General features: G+C 38.1%; 1 protein-coding gene across 3 annotated transcripts in view; it reads right to left on the bottom strand.

Annotated features, from left to right (window-relative positions):
• The window catches only part of Pspc1 (paraspeckle component 1), an 83,519-nt gene that overhangs the window by 38,819 nt on the left and 18,096 nt on the right, over positions 1-26,604 (bottom strand). For all 3 annotated transcript variants that reach the window (XR_015638017.1, XR_015638016.1, NM_001025672.2), the window contains exons 5-6: positions 26,410-26,494; positions 11,596-11,701 (exon numbers count right to left, since the gene is read on the bottom strand). Coding sequence is in view for 1 of the 3 variants with exons in the window: in NM_001025672.2 (NP_001020843.1) it covers positions 11,596-11,701; positions 26,410-26,494 (191 nt within the window). In the remaining 2 variants the exon portion in view is untranslated. The remainder of the gene's footprint in view (positions 1-11,595; positions 11,702-26,409; positions 26,495-26,604) is intronic.

The following is a 26,604-nucleotide window of genomic DNA, read 5'->3' on the forward strand; positions in this document are numbered from 1 at the left end:
ATGACTAGAGTTTAAAATAATGGTTTTGCTTTGCTTCCTGAGGTAGTGTTCTAACTAAATCTCTTGCTCCTTCTGTCTCAGCATAACCTACCTACTGGGATTACAGACATTTGCTGCTGAAAAGATGCTTGTAATTGCTAGAATGTATCAGTAATATTTAATTACTCCTCTAGTTTACTTTAGTTTTTTTCTTAATAATACCAAACTACTACAGGAATGAACAGTGGCATCAGCTACACGAGAAACACTACTGTTAGACAGTGACAAAGCCTTCTAACACCAATGGGAAGGGAGGTCGGCACCCCTTTACTCTCTCTCTATCACCGGGTATGTTTTCTTATGGACACTCTGCAACTCTATGACTAGACAGGTAAACCTATGAACGATGAACTAAAAAGGCAAACATCACAATGCAGGAGACAATCTGAAAGTGGTCCCTGGAGAAAGGAAAGCAAGACAAGAACACATCATCTGATCCAAAGTTATGAAGCGTCACATACATCAAAAAGGAAGTGGTCATTATCTGTTCCTTTGCTGCTTACATCGCACCAACAGTTTCACAGGAGCACTGATGTGCTAACAGAGACATCACTGCTGATACGCAGCTCAAAGTAACACCTTTAGTATAATGCTTAGACCTCAACTACTAAATAAAAATCAGTTATATGAAATTGCAAAAGAAGTCTGTAACTGAGTCAATGTTGACGATGCAGAAAACGTACTAATATAGCAAAAGAAGTCAGCTTACATCAAATATGGTTGGATTTACAACCAAGTGACGAGATTTAAAATACAGAAGATATATGACAAAAAGCAATGCATTCTGTTTGAAAGTTTTCAAGAAGTCTTTGAAAAAAACAAATATAATTACAACAATCTTATTTAAGCATATTACCAGTAGAGTATGTTCACAAAGTTTTACACCTCTAGCAGTTAAAAGTAAAATGCCCATTTATCAAGCTTAGTTTACAATTTTAATATCTAGGTAATACATAGATAGCTTCATGATCTCAACAAAGCATTTAAATATTAGGTACAGGCGATCCTATAAACATTTTCAAAATATAATCACCAAGGAAAAGAGTTCTTGCAAAATGGCTCTACACTAAACAGAAGTAACAAGCTAAACATAAATATGCCTTCTTCAAGTCTGTTACTAACTGAAACTTACAAACTAAGTCTATCGATTTATACGTTTATCGATACGTTTATAAGTTTATCGAATTATACGTATCAACGACAGTTCCAAAGCCATGTTTAGCCCAGCCACTTCTATTCTCCAATGCTGATTCTCTTCTCCATTTACTCAAAACAGGTACATATCTGTTAAAAATAAGATCTTACCATTATGAACCAAAAATTTAAACTTACCATTTCAAACGAAAAGGCATTGGTATACCTACAACACAGCAGAATAATAAACCAATTTTATCAGTTAAGATTTTAGAAAACACTAAATTCTCAGTAACACTTCCCAGCATAGGACTTGATTCTCTAAACCTCAAGAATATTTTAGCTCTATCTCTTAAAGGTCCGTCCCTGCATAAACACTCTGTACCAAAAATGCCCAGAGCACAGGCAATAACATGGAATTTTTCCCCCCAAATGGAAAAATGTTCTTGTAATAGAAACCAGTCTTCCTATAAAGTGTGTAGAATCTGCCCATTAAAATGTTAGATTTGCTAACAACCAAGCATGCACAAAAAAAGTTGGTCATTTGACATTGAAAAAAACCTATGTATTCACTATGAAGTTTATAAAAATAGTCCAGTAGTCTAGTCTCAGCGCCACACTGTGTTTTTCCAACAATGCACAGTCTAAGACAATATACCAAGGCTCAATATTTAATAATGTACATTTAAAATTTTTTCAGATTTTCTACCTACTTACACATTTTTCTTTTAATGCTCAACATATGTAGCGACCCATGGTGGCCTCAAATTTAGATCCCCCTGCCTAACTCTTTAAGAGTACTAGGGTTATAAACTTGAATCCCATATGACCTACAACAATGGCAGGTGGGTGGAGAACACACACACAGCTATTTCATTCTGTTAGCTTCTAAATAACTGTATTACAAATATACAAATCCTGACCCCTAAATACTCAGCATAACAGTAAACAAAAACACTTTAAAACTTAGAATGTAATTTGTAGGGACTTAAACATACCAACTCCAGGAAGAGGGAGGAGGGGGATATATCTGGGTTATAGACTCCTGAAATACCAAGTTGTCCCTTGATAAGAAGGTGAATAAGATATAAGATATTCTCAAAACTTCCATCAAATTTATTAAGAAAAAAATTGACATACTAATCATAGAGCAAAGAAACCTGTTTATAATCTTATTTGATTGACTGTGATTCTACTAACAAAGCCAATTTTATGTCTTTTATTTAAAAACTAATAGCCGGGTGTGATAGTACAGAGGTCTCTGAGTTAAGGAGCCCCTGGTCTACATGGAGAGATAACCAGTTTCAGGAGAGCCAGGACCACACAATCGTGCTCTCTCTCTCTCTCTCTCTCTCTCTCTCTCTCTCTCTCTCTCTCTGTCTCTGTCTCTGTCTCTGTCTCTGTCTCTGTCTCGGTCTGTCTCTCTTTAAAAAAAAAACCAATTTAGAACAGTATTTATTTGCTCCAATTTATATGAAAACTTGCAAGGTTGCAACTAAATATTATTAAAATGAGTATTTCAATATAATTAAAGAATTAAGTATCTAAATAAAAATAACCAGTATTTTTATGCATGTGAATATATTTTTAACCTCCATGTATCTCTGTGAACCACAAGTATGCAGTGCCCTTGAAGGTCAGAAGAAGGCACTACATCCTTTGAAGCTGAATTACAATAGGCAGTAAGCCTGCCAAATGTATGGTGTGGGAATTGAACCCCGGTCTGGAAAAGCAGCAAGTGCTCTTTTTTTTTGGGGGGGGGAGGGGGGTCTTTTTTTCGGAGCTGGGGACCGAACCCAGGGCCTTGTGCTTCCTAGGCAAGCACTCTACCACTGAGCTAAATCCCCAACCCCGCAGCAAGTGCTCTTAACAGCTAAGCCATCTCACCAATTCCCTTACCAGGACTTTCAATTCAAATGTATTCTAATCATCACAATGCTAAAGAACAGTCCCAATAACATGAGTGAATATCAGCTTGACAAATGTTTTTGTCTAATCATGAGTCTAAGTTGTTCCAATTACATCCCCCAAACTACAGATGGTATTCTAATGAATTACCCAGACTCCCTGTTCTTTTCTATTAAAAAAAAAAAAAAAAAAAAACGGGCTGGAGAGATGGCTCAGCGGTTAAGAGCACCAACTGCTCTTCCAGAGGTCCTGAGTTCAAATCCCAGCAACCACATGGTGGCTCACAACCATCTGTAATGGGATCTGATGCCCTCTTCTGGTGTGTCTGAAGACAGCTACAGTGTATCCATATACATTAAATAAATAAGTCTTTAAAAAAAAAAAAAAAAAAACAGTTCCTAAAAAAACATACCCACCCTAATATTTAGAAGTCCTTAGCTTATAGAAAACACCTATTAAGTGAAAGAATAATAACCAAAATTGGGTAAAGATAAAACCTTCAGTGTGACCACTGCAACACCCCTCCATCATTCACTTGGTTTTATCAGCATGTCCAAATGTCAACGAGCTGACCAGCAAGGCATATCAAGCTCTAAAACAAACTTCCTTGAGTATAATTCCCTCAATTATCTCCACAGAATGAAAAGGCCATGTAAATTACTTATAAAATACACCTTCAATTATTTGACTCCTCCACTTCTCTGGGAAAAAAATTTTTTTCTATTCCAATCAAATTACTTGTTCAATAACTTAGAAAGAATATTCGAATGAGCCATGTAGAAAGCACAAAATTAGAGCTTGTCTAAAAAATACACAAACTGTTTCAAATACACAAATCCCTCTTGTTAGTAAGATACAATAGGTGTCATTTCTCTTTGCTAACTCAAATTACTGAGATTTTATCATTACGAAACCTTCTGCTTTGAGCCTGTACATGTCACACCAGAGCAAATCAAGTATAATTAAATCATGGAGGTAACGCAAAACAATACCCCAAGACACAAAATCAATACCGTACCAAAGTTGACACTACTGATCAAGAGGAAGCAACATTAGAGAGAATACACTTTAAACCTCTATCAACAGAAGGAAAAGCATCTGGAAACCCGTAAAGCCTCCTGCTGGGCAGCATCACTTTAGCAGATGTCTCTTTGACTCTTGCTCTGACTTTTACAAGACTATCATGAACCTAATTTGGATTCCTCAGGAACCTTGGATCTTACGATATGAGCAGATCTGCTCAGTGGGCCTCTAAAAACACTGGAAAGGAAACATAAATTAATTAATTTGCATTGTAATTTACCAACTGTTGAGTTTGGATAATGAGTTCCCCCTCCCCCCTTTTTTTTTTTTTTTTTTTTGGTTCTTTTTTTTTTCGGAGCTGGGGACCGAACCCAGGGCCTTGCGCTTCCTAGGTAAGCGCTCTACCACTGAGCTAAATCCCCAGCCCCTCCCCCTCCCTTTTTTAAAACTCCCCCAATTATCATACTGATTCTAGATCAGGGAGTAGCAAACAGGGCCAAGTAGTAAATATTCTAGTCTCTGCTTGCCATAAGCTTTTTTTTTTTAAAGATTTATTCATCTATTATATATAAGAACACTGTAGCTGTCTTCAGACACACTAGAAGAGGGCATCAGATCCCATTACAGATGGTTGTGAGCCACCATGTGGTTGCTGGGAATTGAACTCAGGACCTCTGGAAGAGCAGTCAGTGCTCTTAACTGCTGAGCCATCTCTCCAGCCCTGCCATAAACTCTTGATATAGTATCTTATATTGTTTACAACTAGTCAACTTAGCCTCTGTAAGGCAAAGCAAAGGTTAACAAATCTAACAAATGGATTTAAAATTAATCAGAAAAACAGAAGGCATGCAGATTGAGCAGGCCTTCTCTAGTCTGCTGATCCCTGGTCCAGATGAAGTCACTAAAAACTAACAGTACCATTAACGTGAGACTGTATCTCCTACATGCATATAGTGTGAACAACCAACGGAAGGCTGACATCCAGATCCACAAGGCACTATTCATACAGAATGCTCTAGTATTTAAATTTTATGTATGAATCCCCAACTCTCTCCCATGTTTCCCCAAGCTCATTTACAACTAAAAACTTGTACTATGACCATGATGATTTCAACACATTTAAGTGCATCTTAAGCTTCAAAAAGAGTTAATAAGTTCCAACATTTTAAAATACAACATGTGTCTCCAACATAAACCTACTGATTTAAAAATATTGGTGGATCTAAGGGTTTTTCATTAGTTTATGGATAAACTACTACTGTTACCTACTGGTTTAGCAAAACACTCTGCCCAGGCATACATGCCAGAATCTAATCTAATCACACAAACACAAAATTCTTTCTAGGTATAAAATGTAGGTATTTACTGGGAACAAAGGTTTGTCAGACTCTTACTCCCAACAATAAGAAGGTGAAGAGGTAGGGAGATCTCCTTCCAATAGGAAGGTGAGAGGTAGGTCTAGTTTGAAACCTAGACCTTCTGACCCTGCTGCATCCACCTCTCCAATACTAGGATCACAAGGCTAGACCATCCTGCCAGTTTGTGCGACATGGGATGAACTCGAGTTGTACTAAAGTTAAATTAAGACTCTTTAGGCTGAGTTTCATCCTCAACCACGTTTCCAGCCTTGACAGGAAGGAGTCAATGGAAGACCACTGACAAAAGAACAGACCTTGAATTAATAATTGCCACATTATAAACTATTCCCAAGTATATCATGTGCACTTATCAAAAATTCCAAGGAGAATACCACTGGCCGTAGTAGTGCACACCTTTACTCCTAGTACTTGGTAGACAGAGGCCAGCCTGGGTTACAGAATGAGTACCAGGACAGTGATGGTTACACAGAGAAACCCTGTCTGAAAAAAAGGAAAGAAAGAGAGAGAGAGAGAGAGAGAGAGAGAGAGAGAGAGAGAGAGAGAGAGAGAGAGAGAAGGCATAGAAAAACAAAACAGAAACATATATATATAGGGTCCTAGACAGGTAGCTCAGTGGTTGGGTACACAAGCAGGCCTTTCAGAGGACCTGGGTTCAATTCCTAGCACCCACATGGCAGCTCACAACTGTCTGTAACTCCAGTTCCAAGGGATTGGATGCATTTTCTGATCTCCATAGACACAAGGCAGACATATATACATGTAGGTGAAAAACACACATATACATGAAATAAGATAAAAATTTGAATATATACATACATATGCACATATATACACACATATATATGTGTGTATATATATATATATTTAAGATAGCCAAGTAAGACATATTACAAGATTGAAAACTGTCACATTTAATTTATAATTACAGCAGCTATTAACGAATTTGACATTTTCTAAGAAGAATTAAAGCATAAATTAAGACTCACAACTTAAAATTTCTATCTCTGAAATTCTAAAAAACATGTATGTCAAAAATAATTGTTAAAGACTGTCAAAAAAAGTCAGTGCTGTTCCTCATCCTATGCTACACTATTCCTGAAGAGATAAAATATACACTCCATGGTCTCCATCCATGCACTTGGTGCTGTTCAAGTATAGCCATGAGTGGAGGACAAGCTGGCAGGAACACCTTAAACTAACCGAGGAAACCTGCTTAGGCTCTTAATTGGGAAAAGCCAACTTACCATTAGACTCGTTCCTTTAAACTGAACAGTGAAAAAAGAGAGAAGACATAAAAATATTCTAATTTTAAAGTTCAAAAAAGATTTAAAACTAATACTTTTTCCAAAGGCACGCTTTCTAAGTAAAAGAATGTGAAAACTGCCTCACAATATTCCTATGAACAGTGTTTTGCCCATTAACAAAAAATTATTGAGATGAATAAAGTACTAGTTTACTACTTCTTTTAGAATTTAGTTTACTTAGAATAAATAACAGTAAGCATTATAAAGTTAAAGGCCTTGTGCTTATCGTTTCTCATCTACTGAAACCTTCTAAACCACAGACATGGTGTACGTTCCTTTAATCCCAGCACTCCAGAGGTATAGGCTGGCGGATCTCTGTGAATTCAAGGTCAGATCCTATCTCAAAAAACAAACAGGGCTGGAGAGACTGCTCAGCAACAAGAGCACTATCTGCTCTTATAGAGGTCCTGAGTTCAATTCCCAGCAACTGTACAGTGGCTCACAACCATATGTAATGGGCTCTGATGCCCTTGTTTTGTATGCAAGTGTACATGCAAACATTATTCATATACGTAAAACAATTCTTTAAAAACTAATAAGGTCGAAGTAGAACCTATGAATTTCCCTGTAAGTATTAATTCCATTCTTATTAAATGATCAAGCTCATTGAGTATAATGAAAATGACTGCTCTCCAGAAAATAGAGGCTGTACAGCCTTCCAAAGTAAGTATTTAAGAATAAATTACAAATATTCTAACTGATGACTCAATATAATTCAAGTATTGAAGTAAATGAGAATTAGTCTTTAGTACCTTTCTTCCATTTTCTCATCTTTGCGCATTCACTCACTACACACTTGTGCTTTGTGTTTTATGTACATGGATGTGGAAGGAAAACTCCTGAGAGCTGTTCCACACTGCTGTGTCGTCCTCAGACTCTAATCAAGGTTGTCTGACTTTGAAGCCAATGCCACTGTTGCTGCTGAGGTTCTTTCCTTTTAATCAACAACTTTTTACTTTTATTTTTGGGTTTTGATTTTGTTGTTTTGGTTTTTTTGTTTGTTTGTTTGTTTTTTGTTTTTGAGATGGGCTAGTCTTGAGCTGGCAGCAAACCTAATGTTCCAAAGTACTTAGAATATAAGTATATATCAAAGGACTTAGAATATAAGTATATATCAAAGTACTTAGAAAACTTTCAACCCTTCAATAACGTGTGTGCCATGGGAAGCCAGATGAAGGACAGGAGTTGGCAGGGGGAGTGTCTTCCTCAATTCCTTCTCTAATTTGGTTTTTGAGGCAAGGCCTCTCACTGAACCTGGTGCTCACTCACCTGGTCAAAAAGGTTGAAAAGGGGTCAGTCTTTGCGTGTCTCCACTGTCTACCTTCTATGGCCGATCCTGTGAGATTAGATATGCCTGGCCATGTATCAATCTCAAGGCCTCGTGCTTCCACAGTCAATATTTTCTACTCTCTGTTCACATCCTGGACAGGTCAACAATCTGTGACTTCCTGTCCATGATACAGAGTGTGTGTGTGGAGGTCAGCGGACAACTTCTGGAAATCTTCTGTATCCTTTCATAGAGTAGATCCCAGCAAATGAACTTAGGTGTTTAGGCTTGGCAGCAAGTGCTTTGATACACTGAGCCACCTAGAAGGCCTCTCAAAAATCTGTTTATCTTTAAAATGTGGTAGTATGACAAAGGGTAGTAGTCCCAGGCTATAATTTAATAGCCTAAACAGATGTTTTATTATGTGGCTTTAAGCATGCAAAACATACTTTTTCTAACAGCTTGAGAAGTATCTAAATATTATTCTAGTGAAACAATCATGTGAAACAATAAACAATTCACTTTACAAAAGCCAATAAAACCAGCCTGAGTATTTTAAATATCTAATTTATCTTATTCTCCAAGTTCACAAGATAGTTATAAAATTTTAACTTAAACATTTCCTGAGGAAAAATGATGTTTTTTATGAATTTAGAGGCTGAGCACTTATAGCTCTGCCAAAAGATCAGGTTCAAATCAAACCTTCAGACAATTCATCCCGGTTCCAGGGATTACTAACCTGGATACACCATACACTCTCCCAAAGATGTGTACCTGATTATTTTCTTTATCATTTTAAAACAACAACAACAACAACAACAACAACAACAACAACAAGCCACACAGTAGTAGTGGTGCATGCCTTTCTGTGATTACAGCACTTGGGAGACAGAGGCAGAAGGATCTCTGTAAGTTTGAAGAAAACATGGTCTACAAAATGAAGTTCAGGAGAGCCAGAACTAGAGAAATCCTGTCTTGAAATGAAAAAACAAAACAAAAAACAAAATCTCACAGGGCTAGGACATGAGTAGAACTTTATGCAACACAGACAACTGAAGCTCCATCCTAGGAAGCCACAATGAGAAGAAAAAGGCAGCTCCCAAAAGCTGGGCTCTGAACTCCACACCTGGATACCCACATCCATTCACAGCCACCGCTACTCACACACACAGTTTTTCCATAGGAAATTCAATGAATTCATAACTCAGTTTTAAAATGAAAAGTTTTCCAAGCCATAGAACATCTTAACATTACATTCTATGGTAGAAAAATAAAATAAAGAGCAGTCATTCATCATTAATATCTATAGGCATATTAATATCAATGTTAATTTTCACTAAGCAAAAAATGCCATTATTTCAAAAACAATCTACAACTGCATTTATGATATGATAAACTAGTATTAGAAATAAAAAGATTCTTCTTGAGCTGGAAAGATGGCTCAGTGGTTAAGAGCACTGACTGCTCTTCCAGAGGTCCTGAGTTCAATTCCCAGCAACCACATGGTGGCTCACAACCATCTGTAATGGGATCGGGTGCCCTCTTGTGGTGTGTCTAAAGACAGCTACAGCATACTCATACATGAAATAAAATTTAATAGAGAGTTTATAAAAAATAACAAAAATAAAAATAAAGATTCTTTAAATTGAGAAATAAAATATTTTACTTAATCCTTTCTTTCTAGTCCACTACAATGACAGTATTAAGAATACTACAAATAATTATATTCATTATAAAACATGTATACTTCATGTCAGGAAAAATACCAAGAAAGTTAATATTTACCTATTTTACTATGAGAAAGTCTTTATTTTTTTTTTTTTTTTTTTTGGTTCTTTTTTTCCGGAGCTGGGGACCGAACCCAGGGCCTTGCGCTTCCTAGGCAAGTGCTCTACCGCTGAGCTAAATCCCCAACCCCATGAGAAAGTCTTTTAGTAAATATTCAGGTAAATAAAAAGAATAGGTAATACTTCTTAATCCTCAGTGTAAATTGTGTAAGAAATGTATCATATATGTCTTATATATGATTATTACTTAAAGACTGAAAAGCAATATTAGCCTGAAAATGTTCAATTCCACTTCCTTTTATATTATACAGTATCTCTACATTGATAAATCCAACAGATTCGTGTTCAAAACTGAGATGTAGTTTAAAATAGATGGTTAAATGCTTAGTATCCAAAGGTAAAGCTACAAATTATATGAATAAAAATTTCTCAAAAGGCCTAAAAATTTCTTCACCAGTTAACTTGGTGACAGAATTATGAGCATTTCTTCAACAGAATTTAAATGCCACATAATTTCCATCCAAAACATATACAGTTGATAATAGGATAAACATTTTTTTCTTGTTATTACCAGTTAAGATTTTTTACTATGTGTTTATAGGTTCTAGTTAAAAACAAAACAAAAACAAAACTAACCATTTCCAGATACAAAAGAATGAGAGAAGAAATAAAAAGCTCCAAAGGCTTGATACTCTCAGCCTCAGAAACGTATTAACAAGTTTTAGTTCCTAAAAGAATCATTGCTTTTGACAATAGAAGAAAATAACAGTGACTATTTTTCAGAATAAAGACTATAGCTGGTATTCTTTCAGGTGTACAGTCAAACTCTTGCTTAATTATCATTAAGAACTTGGAGAATTTGGTATTTTTGAAGTATTTATAGAACAGCCATCATTGGGGAATAACAAAAACAAAGTCCTGAACCCAGAGAGAAGTCATCCGCCGAGCAAGCCTGGAAACCTGAGTCTGACAGAAGGACTACAAAGTTCCCCTCTGACCTCCACACACAGCATGGAACAAGCCACCAACACTTAATAATTAAAAAAAAAAAAAAATTTAAACCTAGACTACCTTGAAGAAAATTCAGGGATAAAAACTGTGTTGAATAGCCTGTAAACAGAAAGTCGAATGGATGAGTTGCTCTAGTCTACATAATGGTGCACTGTGTGAAAAGGAAGAAGAAAAGGTGGAGGGAAACTCCTACAGAATCACACTAATGGGAATACATCAGGGAACAATAAAAGGACACTACACATCCATTTAAAAGAGCTTTGCAAACATGGGCCTTCCACAGTTAATATTAACATATTGATCAACAAAATTAGATATTTTGTACAAAATAATTGAGAAAAGGTAACGTACAAGATGAGAAGGTTCACTTCTATGTTTAGGTTTTACAGTTGGACACTATATAAATATATATCTGGAACTTTAAAAAAAAAGACATAAAACAAAAATTAGGCAGAGCAGATGCTTGTATCAAGGTATTCTACTGAAGAGCATGTACTTTTTTTATGAGTCAAGTAAAACAGAAGAACTATAACAGCCATTTTATAAGTTATGAATATGACTTCAGAAACAAATGTACTACTACTACTTATAAGACATTAACAAAACCACCAGTTTAACAACCATGAAAACTTCAGAAATTAGGAAAAAAAACTATTAAAAAAACCAAAATCTAAAAAGTTATAAATACACAGCCTCTGATATATAATCCTTCGATCATTCTGGCTAACTGGTATTTCACTTACATTTTCCATATAGTTTGGTTTAAAGCCCTCCTGCTGTCGCCTCAGTTCCTCCTGTTCTCTGTGTCTGATCATTTCTTCTTCACGACGACGATGTTCCTCTTCATGTCTGAAAACATTTTTTGTTTTTAGATTTCAGCACTACGACACGTGAGACTGCAGCTACTTTATTCACGCGGGCGGGTTGGGAGTTGTGGGTAAAACACTCTGTGAAATACACATCGTGCATACCAAGCTTGTGACTGAGGACTGCTGATGGCATGCTAGATTTCACCTTGTATTTTGTTACAAGCCTCTACACCAACAATAACCAAAACACAAAATCCAACTATGCACATATCAAAGAACCTAACCAACTTGGTAGTAAGACCTATAGTATCATCAGTGAAGCACTGAGATAGAAGGATCACACAAGTTTAAATCATGGGGGCTGGAGACATGGCTCAGCAGCATTTAAGAGCACTGACTTGTCTTCCAGAGGACTGGACTTTAATTCCCAGCACTCACATGACAACCCATACCTGTCCATATCTCTAGTTCCAGAGCTTCTGACACCTTTAGACAGACAAACATGCAAGCAAAACACCAATGAACACTTACAAGAAAACAAAAAAATCTAGCATGGACTACCTGCTAGGGAATTGTCTGAAATAAGTCAAAGCCAACAGATGGAGCTCAGTGTCTGTAAAAGACTGGTCTAAAATGTACAAAGCATGAATCAGAGGAGTTCAAGCTAGCACTAGGAGATAATAAGAGGGAGAAAATTAAAATAGGAAAGTCTACAATCTAGTCTGCATAGCAAAATTCACACTCAAAGTCTAATCAAAGATGAGAAGAAGGGGGACAGCAGGAATGAATGGGAAACAAGAAAGGATGATGGGGTTGGATATGGTCAAAACAGGCTACACATATACAACACTGTTAGAATGAACTCTCTAATGTATAATTAATATATAATAATAAAGTTTTAAATAAAGAAATCAAAAGGACATTAAAACAAAGAACCAACTACCTAAAACTACAGTTATGCATAGGAAGTATTATAAAAAAAATTTCTGGGATGGGGAGATGGCTCAGTGGTTAAGAGCCCTGACTATGCTTCCAGAAGTCCTGAGTTCAATTCCTAGCAACCACATGATGGCTCACAACCACCTGTAATGAGGTCTGGTGTCTGAAGACAGCTACAGTGTGCTCATATTCATAAATAAATAAATATTTTTAAAAAAGGACCTGTAGGGGTTGGGGATTTAGCTCAGTGGTAGAGCGCTTGCCTAGCAAATGCAAGGCCCTGGGTTCGGTCCCCAGCTCCGGGGAAAAAAAGAAAAAACACACCTGTAAATCAGTCATTTATTGTCTACGGCTACTTTAGGGCCATAGTAGCAAAGTTGAACTAAATATCAAAAGACCTAACATAGTTACTATTTTGTCCTTTTTCAGAAACATTTACTATGCCTAGAGAGACAGCTCAGTAATTAAGAGCATCTGCTGTTCTTAAAGAAGACCCAAGTTTGGTCCCTAACACCTACATAGTAGCTTATAACCATCTGTAACTCCAGTTCAAGGGGATCCAACACTAACTTCTGACCTACATGGGTAACAGATGCATGTGTGTCTAAGATACATACACACAGGCAAACACTAAAACACATAATATGTATTATTATATATACATCAATATATATGTATAATTAATATATAAAATAATATATATCCTGGAACTCGCTCTGTAGAATAGGCTGACATCAAACAGATCTTCCTGCCTCTGCCTCCAGAGTGCTGGGATTAAAAGTATCTACCACCACCACCTGGCTAAGAAGTATGTTTTAAAAAGATAAATATTTCTTGACACTGGTTGAGAAAGCAAACTTCACTTTTATGTACGTGTACAATATTATTAAAATCATAATTAAGCTATACAATGATTAAGACAATAAACAGTTATACTAAAGTAAAATTCTTGTAGTACTAGTATTAAATCAGGTCAAACTGAAATATGTTCATACACACACGTAAGTAAAGTAGTGAACTAAGTAGTAAGAATAGAGGGGCTTAAGCCATTAATCTCAGCCCTCAGGAAGTGGTGACAGGCTTTTCTCTGAAGTGCAAGGCTGGTTAACAAATCAAGCTCCATGAGAGCCAGGACTATACAGTGAACATGGATCTCCAAACAAAGGAAGGATACAGACACAGGACTAACAACTGTATGATGGCTTATGGATCACTGTTCTAGATGAAGAAATCAGCAAAATTCTCAAATTGCAAGATAGTACTGTGTGGTTTATGTATAAATTTTACCCACAAAATACATGTTTACTAAAGTATTTTTTCCATTGCCAGGAGGAAAAATTTCTGGAACTGGAGAGATGGCTCAGTGGATAAGAGCATTGCAATAGATGAGTTCAGTTCCCAGCATCCACAAAGAGTGGATCAAAACAGCCTCTAGCTCCTGGTCAAGGAGATCCAATGTTCTCTTCTGGCTTCAGCAGGCAAATCTCATTCTCATTCTCATATTATCCTCCCACCCCCATAGCTACAGACACACACATGAAAAGGAACAGTACTGCTGGCCTAAAGTTCAGTAGTAGAGTTATTTGTCTGGGATGCTCAGGGCCCTATTTTCAATCTCCAAGACCCCACTAAAAATGTATTCCTATTATTATTTCTTTCTTTTTTTTAAAAAAAAAAAAAAAAAGATTAAATTTGGGGTTGGGGATTTAGCTCAGTGGTAGAGTGCTTGCCTAGCAAGCGCAAGGCCCTGGGTTCGGTCCCCAGCTCCGGAAAAAAAAAGAAAAGAAAAAAAAAAGATTTATTTTATGTATATGAGTACATTGTCACTGTCTTCAGACACACCTGAAGAGGGTATTGGAACACATTACAGATGGTTGTGAGCCACCATGTGGTTGCTGGGAATTGAACTCAGGACCTCTGGAAGAGCAGTCGGTGGTCTTAACCACTGAGCCGTCTCTCCAGTCCCTATTATTATTTCTAAAAATCATTTGTATAAATATGGAATGGATGGTAAAAATCTGAAGCCACATGTGTTGGGAGTCATTAGGATAGGCTAAGGCTAGCAGGTGGCCTTCCTGGAGGTGGCCCACTATTTTTGCATAGTCTGCAATGGGTGAGCTCCATGGTAAGGTCCCAAAGGGACTTCATCTCAGGATTGCTTCTTGCAGCTGATATGCCTCTCCTGTCATTATTAAATTAGTATAATAATCCCTGGTCATTAGCACACCCCATTGATTAGATTTCCTGCAGATCAATATAAAAAGGAGCTTTCATGGATTAATGCAGTTTAGATGAATTAATGATTGTGTAGAATTCCCGATTTGATTCAAACAATTTTATGAACAAAGTTTTAAGAGATGGTATTAGTTGTTTTTCTAGAAAGGTGTGATAAACTTAGAATGAAAAACAGAATGTGCCCACTCCTCATATAGTAAATAAAAACTGCATAATAAGAAGTATGGTGGGGTTGGGGATTTAGCTCAGTGGTAGAGCGCTTGCCTAGGAAGCGCAAGGCCCTGGGTTCGGTCCCCAGCTCCGAAAAAAAGAATCAAAAAAAAAAAAAAAATAAGTATGGTAAACTTTCAATCATAGTAAAGACAAATAGGCTTGAGACAAATTTGTGTTCAAGGAAAAACATCTATGTCTAAGGATGAAGCTACAGGTGTGCACTATAAGGCAAGACCATGAAAAACACTGTTGCTTAGAACTTATAATGAGCACATTAGAGTGAAACACTGCTTTGAACTTAGTATCAACATCTTTCTGTAACTCCCACTGTATCTAACATTTTATATCTGAGATAATTTCCTAAAGAATTTTTTTGTCAAAGAAAATATAAAAGGACTATAGAAAAGAAATATAGTTAGATAGACGGATTGGCTTGGGGGGGGGGGCTCTGCCCCATCCATCTATCCACATATATGTATCTATTTGTCTGTATGTACATGTATAGGGGTATATATGTATGTTTGTAAGCACGCATGAATACTTGTGAAGTTGTTGAGACAGATGATGGACTGCCTGGCCAGCGTTACGGTATATGTATATGTATCTGTCCATATTTACCTATATAAAGCATTTTAATTCTTTTCTTTCCTTCCAGTTCACAGAGACGCTTCAGCTGCTTTGACAGAAAGAGAGGAGAGCTCTAGCAATAAATTCTTCACCTAACTACCATCACCACCACCACCTACCCTGCCCCTGCTGTTAGCAACAAAGGTCAATAGATCCAGAGGCTTGCAGTTTCTGGCCTTCGTGTAGCTTAAAGTCAAGATAGGCATAAGTTAGTATATAAAGCAACCCTACACTCTCACCAGACCAAGTCTTGCCCCCACTTATGATCTTCCCCTTTGGCTGCTTCAGAGTACCCAGCCACGGACTAGTGTTGTGCACCCGGCCACTGCACACATCCTTGTTCCTGGTTAGCAGAATGTCCTTCAATCAACCAAAGGGTCCACTATACCCATTACAATAGACTGAATGGCTTAAGGAAGGAAATAAAGCTGGGTGTGATCGGCTTTAATCCTGGCCGGCACTCAATAGGCAGGGAGAAACAGATCTTTGAGGTCTAGACTGCAAATTCAAAGCTAGCCAAGGGCTGTATAGTGAAACCCTGTCTCAAAATATTAAAAAAGATTAGAGGAAATCCACACCGAGAAAACAGCTCACCTGGTAAAGTACCTATTTCATTCAGTGCAAGAACCTGTGGGCAGGTCCCCAACAGTCTTATAAAAGATGGCCACCCTAGGTACATCTATAGCCAGGGGGAGGGGTCATGTGGAAGGCAGATCTCCTTAATAAGATATAAGGTATCTTCCTAATTATCTCTCAATTCTATTTACTAAGAAGCAAGAGTCTCTCACTTAATACAGAACTCATCAACTAAAAGAACAGAGGCAACCTGCCGCACTGATTAACCCTTGTCTCCACTTTCTGCGTCATGGAAGTACGAGAGGCTGCTAGGTCAAGGCAGCTTCAGTAGGTGCTGGGGATCCAAACTAAATTCCTCAGGCCTGCAACAGCAAGTACTTTATCCACTGAGCCGTCTCCCTAGATATACATCCTCACATCTCTTAAACTGGGCTTTTTGTTTTTGTTGAGACAGAGTCTCATTTATACAGTACAGGATGTCCAGAAATTTACTAGGCAATGCAAAGCGGGCCTCAAACCCAGAGCAATACTGCTATCTTAGCCTCCTAAGTGATGTGAATACCCAGTGTGACCTAAGAGTGTCATCATACCCAGGTAGAATGCAAATTCTTTTTTTTTCTTTTCTTTTTTTCGGAGCTGGGGACCAAATCCAGGGCCTTGCGCTTGCTAGGCAAGCACTCTACCACTGAGCTAAATCCCCAACCCCAAAATACAAATTCTTAATTGTGAAAGAGGCTCACTAGTTACCAGGTAAGACAGGCATGTAAGATAGCCAAACGCAAAGACTGCCAATCAAAGGCAAGAGAAAGAGATGTCTTAGCATTTGCTGCTCTTGCAGAAGACCCAGGTTTGGTTTATAGCACCATCTGTAAAGAGTCCGATGCACTCTTCTGGTGTGACTGAAGACAGTGACAGTGTACTCACATACATAAAATAAAAAATAAATAATAATAATAAATTTTTAAAAAAGATTCACTCAAAGCTGGGTATGGTGGCACACGCCTTTGATCCTAGCACATAGGAGGCAGAGGTACGTAGATCTCTGATATTTCAAGGGCATCCTGGTCCACACAGTGAGTTCCAGGACAGCCATGGCTACACAGAGAAACCATGTCTTTTTTTTTTTTTTTAAAGTGAAAACAGTCGAGGCAAGAGTTTGAAGCCACTCTGGGCTAGACATTTTGAATTAGGAGGGAGGAGAAAATGCCAATCTTTTTGCAGAAATATTATTAGTGTTCTGTTTCTTCTCCTTAATTTTAATGACTTAAAATTAAGATAACATAATAAAAGCATAATAAATAAAACCTAAAATGTATAAAAAAACACTTATAGTAAGTAACTAACAACTGGAATAAGTAACCTATTACAAATGTGCTAGTACTTCATATTACCATACATGTGGGGCATATTAAAGTCTGCTAAACTCCTTTACTAATCAAAGTTTCATAGAGGCAGAGTTTCTTTTTCTAATGTTTTTAGATTTATAGAAAAGTTTAAAAAAAAACAGGAGACTTCACCAAACATTGCACAGTATTATTAGCTTTCAAATAACCACCATGGAATTATGAAAAGATAATCACAAGCATGACGTTAGCATCTACAACAACTTGTGATTAGATTTCAATTTTCAAAATTATATTTATGTATTTGGGGGCATGCACACATAACATGCCACAGTGTACACAAGAAAGTCAAAGGACAAAGGACAAGTTACACAAATGTCACCATCGTCTGCAATGATTAGAGCTCCATGAATACCTTCAGCCACATGACACAAAGTACATAACATCTTTGGTTCAACTTTGACAAATGCCCTATTTCTCCCTTCCTCGTGTTTTAGGGCCTTACAAGAATCAAGAATCCTGTATTTCATTTGATTAGTATCTCTACACTCCACCACTGTTTGGAGCACAGAGATCCTTTCTTGTACTCAAAAGAAGCACTAAGAGAACGAAGAATGTAAAACATACAGCTTATTCTCCTCAATGGAGAAGGTAAAATCAAATACCTTCATTCCATTCAGAAAGCTGAATGGAGGCTGTTAATAAACTAGTGAGCTTTTCGCTATCTGAAAGGACAGACCTCATCCAATTTCCCCAGAATAATTTATTCCTGACCCATCCCTCCTCAGACCATTATCTCTCCTGACAGGAGATGTCATGGTACTTCATAGCCTGCTGTCCGCTATACTATCAGTCAGAGACCACACAAGATTTAGCTTTGACAAAGCACCCACATGAGGTCATGAAGTTACATGTCTCTATGTAGTCACACCTGAAACTTTACTGTGCATCTGGATTAGACTGAATGCACTGATTGCTGCTTGGAAACCTTTTCCCAAACTGTACTGTTTTGACAATGAACTGCCTTCTCCCCCTAAGTCTGATCCAGAGTCAATCTGCACCAGGTTTTCATTCCTGTCTCTTCACAAGCTTACTTCCCTAGATGACACCTGCAGTGAATTCCCTTGAGTTCACATGCATACGAACACACACACACACACACACACACACACACACACACACACACACACACACACACTCTCCTCCCCCCCCCTCTCTCTTATACTTTTATACTTTCCCAGGTTTAATCTCAAGGCACCAGGCTCAGCAAGGACCTTTATTGCTCAAACATCTTGGGAGTCTTAATTACTTTTCTTCAATTTCTTATACTTAAGATTCTTTTAAGAAACTGCCCCCATTTTTGAAAAGCAAAAGCAATTTTATTATGAACTTGAAAAACAGAACAAACAAGATATAAATCTCTTCAGTTTCTAGGAGGGAGATAGAAAATGGAAAAAAATATTACCACTTTTTGAGTCAGAGCCCAAGAAAGTCTCCTCAATAGAGGAAGGCAGATGGCTGAATAGTGGGCAATCAGAGGCACTGCAGAAAAGGGTTAAGAGGAGTATCAGAAGAATGAAAAGGGACAAATGTGTAGGGGACAGCATGTCTAGACTTTGACCAAATATCTCAAGGAAAGAGAAAGGAAACAAAAAAAAAAAAAAAAAAAAAACTCAAAAAAGCCTGACAGGGGCTGTGGAGATGGCATGGCAGTTAATCTTACTGCTCTAGGAGGGGAAGACCAGAACTAGATTCCCAGCACACTCATAAATGCCTGTACCTCCCAACTTCAGGGTTCTGACACCCCATTCTAGCTTTTCTACCCATGCACATAAATACAAAATATGAAAAGAAACATAAGCTGCAGTGCTGCAGGAGAGAAGCTTTCAAAAGGGATTATCATTTTCTTATTACTTATTTTTGAGACTTGGTAACATTAATTCAGGTTACCCCCAATGCACTGTATTGTAGCTACCTCTTAAGCATTTATTTTCTTATTTGCATGCTAGGATTAAAATCATGTGCCATCGTGTCTTTGAAAAATTGTATGATTGTTTTTGCTTTGTTTTAATTCTATTTTTTTCATGTGAATGTAGAGGTCCATGCATGCCAGACCCCCTGCATGAAGGTCAGAAAACACCTTTTTGGGAGTTCTCTGTCTTCCACCTTGTTGGGACAGGTCTCTCAATCCTGCCTTCCTACTGTATCCTCCAGATTACTACATGCGCCAAGAGTCCACATTCTACTGTTTGCCTTCTATCTTTAAGTAGAAGTGCCAGGATTGGGGTTGGGGATTTAGCTCAGTGGTAGAGCGCTTGCCTAGCAAGCGCAAGGCCCTGGGTTCGGTCCCCAGCTCCGGAAAAAAAAAGAAGTGCCAGGATTAGAGACCTGTGCCATCCTAACAAACTTTTCTCCTGGGTTCAGGAATCCAATTCTGGTAAAGACTTGCACAATAAGTGCTTTTACCCACTACGAAATCTCCCTAGCCCTCACTCCATCTCCCTCTCTCTCTTTTTAAAGTTCATCTATTTTAAAAAAAGAAAAGAAAAAACCATACAGTGGTGGCACACACTTTATTACTAGGACTTGGAGAGGCAGGCAGATCTCTGTAAGTATAAAGCCAACCTGGACCATAACCTGGAATGAGCTCCAGGATAGCCAACGATACAGAGAAAACCTGTCTCAAGATACAAAACAAGCAGACAAAAAGAATTATTTATTTATTTAAGCCAGGTATGGTAGCACACACCTTTAAAGGAAGTGTGGAGCACTTAGAAGCTGGAGTTTAAGACCACACTGGACTACAGAGTGAGTTAAGACAGCAAGGTTATGGGGCTGGAGAGATTGCTCAGAGGTTAAGAGCACTGACTGCTCTTCTAGAGGTCCTGAGTTCAATTCCCAGCAACCACATGGTGGCTCACAACCATCTGTAATGAGATCTGATGCCCTCTTCTGGTGTGTCTGAAGACAGCTACAGTGTACCCATACAAGATAAATAAATAAAATCTTAAAAAAAAAAAAAGACAGCAAGGTTACTCAAAGACAAACTAACAATTACGTTTTTATTCTGTGTGTGCGTGTGCGTGCGCGTGTGTGCATGTGTCATGAGCATAGTTGTGGAGGTCAGCAGGTACCCTGGAGCTAGAGTTATAGAGTTCTGAGCCAGGATCTCTGTACAAGCAGGATATGGCTCTTAATCACTGAACCACCTCTGCAGCCGGCTCTGACTTCACTGCAGTGGTCTAGTATTTTGTCCTAATGAGAATGAGGCTATGAATATTTAGCAAAAATGTTAGAGAAGATATCAGACACTGAATCTTTACTGAGTAATCAATAGATACCTAATATGAACTGTCTCATTGTACTTGAGAGATGGCTCAGTGGTTAAGAGCACTGACTGCTCTTCCAGAGGTCCTGAGTTCAATTCCCAGCAACCACATGGTGGCTCACAACCATCTGTAATGGAATCTGATGCCCTCTTCTGGTGTGTCTGAAGACAGCTACAGTGTACTCATCTACATAAATAAGTAACTCTTAAAAAATAAAAAATTGGGCTGGAGAGACGGCTCAGTGGTTAAGAGCACCTGACTGCTCTTCCAGAGGCCATGAGTTCAATTCCCAGCAACCACATGGTGGCTCACAACCATCTGTAAAGAGATCCGATGCCCTCTTCTGGTGTATCTGAAGACAGCTACAGTGTACTTATATATAATAAATAAATCTAAAAAAATAAATAAATAATTTTTTTGTCATTTAGTTGTAGTGTTATCTCCTGGGTTTCTATACTTTAAGTTTATTATTTTTCTACTTGAACTTAATACAAAAATTTTTATGTTTGTAAAAATAAATATATAGGGCTGGAGAGATGGCTCAGTGGTTAAGAGCACTGGCTGCTCTTCCAGAGGTCCTGAGTTCAAATTCCACCAACCACATGGTGGCTCACAACCATCCGTAATGGGATCTGATGCCCTCTTCTGGTGTATCTGAAGACAGCAACAGTGTACTCCTATATAATAAATAAATAAATAAATAAATAAATAAATAAATAAATAAATAAATGGTTAAAAAAATCATTCTTAATGATGTATGTGTAAATGTCTGTGTCTGGGTATTAAGTACAAATGCTCAAGTGGCAAAGAAGTATCTTGTTTCCCAGGCTGGAGGGTGCCTAAAATAGGCACTGAGAATCAAACTGAGGTCCTCTGCAGAGCAGTCCACTGAGGCTGAAGAGACCAGTCAGCAGTTAAAAGGACTGGCTTCTTGTCCAGAAAGCCATTCCCAACACCAACATTGCAACACAACCATTTGTAAACGCAGCCCCAAAGAGTTTCATTCCCCCTTCTAACCTCAGGGGCGTTCTAGGCATGCATGTAGTACATAAACATACAGACAAAACACCTATGCATACTACATAAGTAAAATCTAAAACATACATGCTCTCAACCACTAATCCATCTTCCCATACATATAATTTCTCTGAAGATTGTTGTATGAACATTTGTGCTCATGTGCACATACTACCTAAGAAGGCCAGAAGGAATTAGATCCTCTGTAACTGGCATTACATGTGGTTGTTAGCTGCCATTTAGGTACCGTGAACTGAATTTGGGTCCTGTGAAAGAACAGATAGTACTTTTAACCACTGAGCCGTCTCTCTCTAGCCCCCAACAAATAAACTATTAAGATAGAAATATTTGTATTAACGCTATGCAAAAATCCTATTGTTCCAGGTTTTAACTACTTTCATATTCGCCAATAAATCTTCTCTGGATATGGGTATGATAGGTAGAGCCAGTCATAGGGAGACGGAAGCAAGAAGACCCCGTGAAATACATGAAACACTGACTCGAAAACAGTAACCACTATTTTATTGGTGGGGCATGTGGTCTGTGCCAGAGAAGAACTAGCACAGAACTGATAAGTTAGAGCACGTTCAAACCCCGGAAATCTCAAGACTCGAGACCAAGAGTAGAAGTAGTAAAAGACTAGCTCCTTCTGAGCTGGTAACCAGGCTAACCCCAACCAGGTAGTCAGTCATGTACTCAGCACTGAGGCAACTCAGTACATGAGCTTTCAGTCAGATGACCTTTTCCCACCCTGGGTAGTTTCACTCCAATAAAGTTTACCCAAGTACATTGTATGCATTCAAACCCACCACCAATAAAGAAACATAAACAAGCTAAGATCATCTTAGAGAGCTGTCTCATTAAAGATCATTGGTCAGGGAAGGCTACTGCCTAACAGAGCCTGTGCACCCACCCCCCCAAGCCCCAAGCAGACCAGGATCCTGACTATCAGGCAGTAGTATCTGACAACCTGTAGGAAGAGGCAGACTGTGGACCCCATCTACTCAAACGTCATCCAGTCCTCTGTGAGCAGGTATATTGGCGTCAGTGTCCAGATACCCCGAGAGAGGGAAAACCCAGAACTCTAACTATTCACTTTTATCAGTGAGTTAGCCCTTTTAATCTTTTTCTTTTTACTCTGTTAAATGAAATTCTACTGTGAATAGTTGTTTTTTTCCGTTATGTATTTATCACTTAATACTTTTAGCAGTATAAACTTACAGGAATTTTGTTCTAGGTTTAAAAGCTAATGATCTCATTCTCAGTGTCTTGGTCTCAACCTCTCTAACTTTCTCCTTCTTTCGATGAAACTATTTGGCCACTAAAAGCTATCATGTGGGCTGGAGAGATGGCTGAGTGGTTAAGAACACTAACTGCTCTTCCAGCGGTCCTGAGTTCAAATCCCAGCAACCACATGGTGGCTCACAACCATCTATAATGGAACTGAATGCCCTCTTCTGGTGTGTCTGAAGACAACTACAGTGTACTTATATATAATAAATAAATAAATTTGAAAAAGAAAAAAAAAGGGTAATTTCCCTGTATAGGCGGAGTGATGTCATCTGGACTCTTACCTGCTGCACTTGGCATGCCTAAAGAGCATGGTTGCACTAAGAACCTCAGAAGCGTCTCATTTATCTTCCTCATTTACAGCCCAGGAAGTGGCAGCCCAGAGAGGGTATTGAGAGCATACTAATAAATAATAAATAATTTTTTTTAAAAAAGCTGTCATGTTGGCTTCCATGTTCTTCTGACGCAAACTACCCTATTTTCAGTACTTTCCTACTACTGATAGAATGTCTTTGTTATTAGGGAATGTGGGAAGTAGGTTTGCTCATTGTTGCTGAGACATTACTGTTTCAGGGCCTTTTACTGAACAATGCTGTGAAAACATTAGTTTAATCACATACTTGTATTCTGTATCTACCTATCAACACTAAACACCTCTGACCTCACAGTACTAAGTGAGTTTAAGCCAGCATATAGAATTCATTTCTTTCCTCATTCTCCAACAGTGAGAGACTTGAGTCTCATATTACAATTACCAACTGTTCACTTAACAAGGACTATACAATGCTGGGTGAGGGAGTACACACCTATAATCTCGATACTTGAAAAACCGAAGCAGGTAAGCTGTGCCCATTGAATGTACACATTCAACTGTACATGTATGTCCCCAACACAAAATGGTTATATAAAGGAAGCAGTCTGGGAAGGGCTAACCACACCTTTAAAACTAGGTTACAGAATGCATGTATGATTTGCTGTGTGCATGTACATGCGTGGTGTGTGCCTGTGTATCCATTTATTTTTGAGAACAGTTATGGTTCTGAAAACCGAGTGGTAGATTGTATTCCCAAATACCTCCTCCACTCCTAAACCCACAACAACCTACTGTCAACATGCCCTGAGTGGCACATTTGTTAAAATCCACCTTCTAGAGTTCAATGGTTCTGTTAGGTTTCAGTTTTAATGTGCATGCTCTAAGTTCAAAGAAAGACAAAATGTAGCATCATACAAACCAGTCTTACTGCTGTAAAACTCTTTAATTTCCTGAAGAGGGCTCAGAGATTAAGAGCTGCTTTTGTGGAGAGCCCAGGTTCCCAGAATCCACACAGAAGCTTACAACTAACTTTAACTCCAGTTCTGAGGAATCTAAGGCATGTTTCTGGTTTCCACTGCATGTGCAGCCACTCTCATATACATACAAAATGAAAATAAATCTAGAAAACAATTTCCCTCATCTTTACCTCCATTCACTAACCTTTGACAATCACAATCATCTCCTTAGCTTGCTGTTTCCATAGTAATTGGAGTCTGTGGTGGTTTACATTTTCTTAACCCATGGGAAATAGCACTATTAGGAGGTGTAGCCTTATTGGAATAGTTGTGGAATTGTGGAGGAAGTGTGACACTGTTTAAGTGGACTTTGAGGTCTCCTAGTGCTTAAGCTCTGCCCGGTGCAGAAGAGAGCACCTCCTCCTGGCTGCTTATGGAAGGAAGTCTCCTCCTGGCTGTCTTTGGATTAAGATGTAGAATTCTCAGCCTCTCCTCTAGCACCATGTCTGCTTCCTGCCAGAAATGATATGGACTGAACCTCTAAAATTGTAAGCCAGCCCCTATAAATGTTGTCCTTTGTAAGAGTTGCTTTGGTGATGGTATGTTTCTTCATAGCAATGAAACCATAACTAAAAGTCATACAGTATTTGGCCATTTTAGATTGTTATCTTTTATTTAGCAATAGGCATATAAGGTTCCTTCCATGTCTTCTGACTTGATAGTTCATTCCTCTACAGCATGTCAAATATTCTATTGCTAAAACTTTCAGCTTACTTAAGTTGCTTCTTTGTCAATGCCAGCTGCAGCTACATAATAAATAAACAACATTGGGGGCCCCTCGTTTATTTGTATTTCAGGTGCATTGGTGTTTTACCTGCATGTATGTCTATGAAAGGGTGTCAGATCCCCTGTAACTGGAGTTACAGACAGTTTTTTTTTTTTTTTGGTTCTTTTTTTCGGAGCTGGGGACCGAACCCAGGGCCTTGCGCTTCCTAGGTAAGCGCTCTACCACTGAGCTAAATCCCCAGCCCCAACAGACAGTTTTGAACTGTCATGTGGGTGCTGGGAATTGAACCCTGATTCTCTTAACCACTGAGCCATATCTCAGCACCTTACAATTTTTATATAGTACTTTGAAAACAAAAATTGTCCAAAACAAAAATGTCAAGTTTATTTCATCTAGCATAGCTTTGTTTAAAACACTAACTTTGGGAGCTAAAGTTCAGCAGTTAAGAGCACTATCTGCTCTTCCAGAGGTCCTGAGTTCAATTCCCAACAAGCACATGGTGGTTTTCACAAGCATCTACACTGAGATCTGATGCCCTCTTCTGGTATGCAGGTGTACATTAAGATATAGCACTCTAAAAGCAAACAAACCATTAATTTTGACTTTTGAATATCTGAAGACAAAGTACTTTACATACTTTTGAGCTAGGGTTGTAACTCACTTGGTAAAGTGTCTATCTACCATGTAAGAGCCCAGCACTATATAAACTAGACTTAGTGGCATAAGCCTGTAATTCTAGCACTTAGAAAAAAACGTAAGGCAGGAAGGTCTATACTTTGAAACCAACCTGGTATACAACAGAGTGATGAGCCAGCCATGTTACATAGATGCTGCCTCAAAACAAACTAAACCAAACAGCAGTCCAAATGTATGTCTATCTGAAACACTGGCAAATCATAAGAGCTTGAGAATTCTTACAATACATTGCAATGCAATCAAAGTGACCTTAACCAGATAAAGAATCATAACAAGAACAAAAAAGAATTATGGCATATTGTAATTTTCTGTGTGGCCAAACCAAAAAAAGTTTTCTTTTGTATTCCTACTTCTTTTACCACTTGTTTAATCAATAAATGATTGGAATCTTCTCAATGAAACACATTTATATTAGATGTTCTTTTACCTCAGTTGTATTTGCTTTCGTTTCTGCAGTTCTTGATTTCTGAGTTCTTCCAAGCGTCTGAGTTCTTCTTGACGTCTCATTAGATCTAGAAAATATTAACTACATATTAATTTTTTACAGTCTATTTTTTAAAAATATTTATTTTATGCATATGGATACAACACAGCTGTCTTCAGACACATCAGAAGAGGGCAT

The sequence above is a fragment of the Rattus norvegicus genome, chromosome 15, assembly GCF_021556685.1.
Source record: "Rattus norvegicus strain SHRSP/BbbUtx chromosome 15, alternate assembly SHRSP_T2T, whole genome shotgun sequence".
In the NCBI taxonomy this organism is placed as follows: Eukaryota; Metazoa; Chordata; class Mammalia; order Rodentia; family Muridae; genus Rattus; species Rattus norvegicus.